Genomic DNA, 3,065 nt, shown 5'->3' on the forward strand with positions numbered 1-3,065 from the left:
CTGCTGGAAACTTAAAGCAACCTGAGCCTGGACTATAAGCAGAGTGAATCCTAATGGTGACTGTGTTCTGTTTGTGAAACCTTGAATCTCATGCATTCGTTTTAGAGATGTTAAGGGAGATGTTGTTATAATGACTGGTATTTCTTTTGGTAGGTCACATACTGGAGCAACGTTGGGAAACACCAATCACGTGAATAAACAACACTCATGCCATTGGATAGAGTTGCACTGGCTTTTTGGCTTTAAATCCACAAAATGCAGAAAGCAACATACTACGATAACTCTGGACTCTTTGGAGCTTACTCCTACCCCAAACCAGACTCCTACACCTATGGCCCTGCACATCAGTCCTACTCCACCTCTAACATTGAGAGTGACTACCAGGGCTCAGTGTGTCCTATCCAGACCCCTGCAGTCCGGCCACCTGCCCTCAAAGACAGTGACCTGAACGGAGACTGCATGCGGCAAAGCAGCAGTCAAAGCAACAGTAGCAGCCAAGCCACCAGTATAGCAGAGCAGCAGGCGCCCCCGCCGCTGTCCGCGACCTCCCCCAGCTCCAACAGCTCCGCGTCCCAGAAGAAGAAGTCCCCGTCAGGCAGCGCCTCCGGGACGGCCACACCGGCCCTCACCAAGCAGATCTTCCCCTGGATGAAGGAGACCCGACAGAACTCAAAGCAGAAGGGCAACAATTGTGCTACTGCAGGTAGTGACCACGGTGAGGTGTGTGCGTGCGCGCGGGTGCGTGTGAGTAGGGGGCGGGTTGGAGGTGTGTGTGTGGGTGTGTGGGGGGATGGGGGGTATTTCATGATGTATTTCACGAGTTGGCATTCATCAAAATGCCACTTTCCTTTGAATTCCTCTAAATTATAATTCAAGAAAAGTAGCCTTATATAATTCGAATCCATATCACAATAATCAAATTAGTACCAATGAATTACACAAGTTAGTTTAGACAAAAATACATATTTTACAAAGCTATATGGATCGACTGAAGGACCCAACCCTATAAACCTCGTGTTTCTGTTTGTTATATGGCAGGGAGTTTCCTTCCTCAGCGTGTGAAAATGTACTAACTTAGGCTTGTGCTTCTTTAACAGGTGGTGAGGTGAGTGACGAGAAGAGCCCACCAGGACCAGCCTCCAAACGGGTCAGAACTGCTTACACCAGCGCGCAACTTGTGGAGTTGGAGAAGGAGTTTCACTTTAATCGTTATCTTTGTCGTCCCCGGAGAGTGGAAATGGCAAACCTATTGAATCTCACCGAGCGCCAAATAAAGATCTGGTTTCAAAATAGGAGGATGAAATACAAAAAGGACCAGAAGGCTAAAGGGCTTGCGCACTCCCCCCTGGGACACTCCCCGGATAGAAGCCCGCCGCTGAGTGGCCCAAATCACATTGGATACTCTGGTCAGCTCCAAAACGTGAACAGCCTGAGCTATGACGCGCCGTCGCCCCCATCCTTCGCCAAACCCCAACAAAACATGTACGGCCTGGCGGCGTACACGGCCCCCTTGGGTGGCTGCATCCCGCAGCAGAAGAGGTACCCGGGATCCGAGTACGAACACCACGGCATGCAGAGCAACGGCGGCTTTGCCAACGCCAATTTGCAAGGCAGCCCCGTTTATGTCGGTGGGAATTTTGTTGATTCCATGCCAGCCTCGGGGCCCATGTTCAACCTGGGCCATCTCCCCCACCCTTCATCCACCAGCGTGGACTACAGCTGTGCCGCTCAGATCCCAGGAAACCACCATCATGGACCCTGTGATCCCCACCCCACATACACAGACCTCACCTCTCACCAAGCGTCTCAGGGAAGGATTCAGGAAGCGCCTAAACTAACGCATTTGTAATATGTGGTTTCCGTGTGTGTGTGTGTGTGCGTGTGTGTGTGTGCGCGCGTGTGTGTACGTGTGTGTGTGCGCGCGCGTGTGTGTGTATGTGTGCCAAAATTATGTTGCGCTCTTTTTTATTACCTCACTAGTCTAATAACTACACTCCAAGCGAGTCGTGTGTATTATTACAGTATTATTGATATTACTATTAATGCTATTGTGTAATTATTTTCTAAATAATACAGCTTTGTCCATTTCTCTTGAATATTTTGGGATGTGCAGAGGCATAGCCTGGTTGTAATAGTTTTTTTTCCCTTTTTGTTTATTCTCAAGTGCAATGCGCATTTTTTTTTTTTGAATGGGTGTTTCATGCAGTTACTTGAAGGTAAGTCTTGTAGATCATGGAAGTAGAAACTCATCCTTAGAGTAAAAGGATTTGGGAAATTTTTTGTCTGTTTGTTAGATCTCATTTCCCTCACGGGCATCCTATTTATTTATTGTTATATCATTTTTTTTCTACATAATCTTTCTTAGTAGCATATAGCCTATTTATTATTTAATTCCTATTGTATTGCACATTATTTATCGTTTATATGCCAGTATTTATACGTGTGGAGTTTGTTGTACGATTGGACAGATCAGTGCACTTGAAAGTGTTGGTAAAACAGGGTTTTGGAAAATGCTATGACTCGCAGTGTATTATTGGAAAAAAGGAGCATTTCTAATTGTAAATCTGGGATAAATGGGACATTTTATAGTGTACAAACGCCACTATATGTCCATGGTTAATCTAGTGTCAAATCTTAAGCAAAACGTAGACTATCGAAGTATCAAATATTATACACACCAGCATGTCATTTTGTGTAGCCCATTGCTATTTTTTTATTTGTCTTCCATTGTTATTCCATTCAGTTGGATATCCATAAAATTATGAAACCCTAATGATATTGAAATGTTATATTTTATTGTGTTTAACATTTTGTAAATAAAGTGCTTAAACTTGTATAATTTTTCTTGCATTATTTATTCATTCATTTATTTATTTTCAAGTAAGAATAAGAAACCTGCGGCAGAAACTCTGCACATCCTGCTGCTCCTCATTATTTTTAATTCCACATTCAGCTGCTGCTGCCAGTGAAACTGTCACGTTACAGTGCAGAGGAGGCTTATTGACTCTCAGCTCTACTGTACAGTCCAAAGAGGGAGCGACGATCAATAATTAGACACCAGGATA

The 3,065-nt window shown here is 44.6% G+C and overlaps 1 protein-coding gene across 2 annotated transcripts; it reads left to right on the forward strand.

The window, feature by feature from the left end:
* The first annotated feature begins 203 nt into the window (after nucleotides 1-203).
* Nucleotides 204-2,673, forward strand: hoxd3a (homeobox D3a). 2 transcript variants are annotated; one of them, XM_080498422.1, is made up of 2 exons: nucleotides 204-715; nucleotides 1,098-2,673. In XM_080498422.1, the coding sequence occupies exons 1-2, from the start codon at nucleotides 256-258 to the stop codon at nucleotides 1,847-1,849; spliced, it is 1,212 nt and encodes a 403-aa protein (XP_080354548.1). In that variant the 5' UTR covers nucleotides 204-255; the 3' UTR covers nucleotides 1,850-2,673. The 2 variants fall into 2 exon arrangements, with proteins under 2 accessions (XP_080354548.1, XP_080354549.1); XM_080498423.1 differs by having other exon boundaries at nucleotides 204-703.
* Nucleotides 2,674-3,065: the final 392 nt, after the last annotated feature.

This window comes from Blennius ocellaris (assembly GCF_963422515.1).
Source record: "Blennius ocellaris genome assembly, chromosome: 6".
Taxonomy (NCBI): Eukaryota; Metazoa; Chordata; class Actinopteri; order Blenniiformes; family Blenniidae; genus Blennius; species Blennius ocellaris.

Excerpts from the sequence above, each read along its gene's own strand:
- hoxd3a (XM_080498422.1), top strand. The coding sequence starts at position 256 with ATGCAGAAAGCAACATACTACGATAACTCTGGACTCTTTGGAGCTTAC. Across the intron at positions 716-1,097 it reads TACTGCAGGTAGTGACCACG|GTGGTGAGGTGAGTGACGAG; the intron begins GTGAGGTGTGTG and ends CTTCTTTAACAG.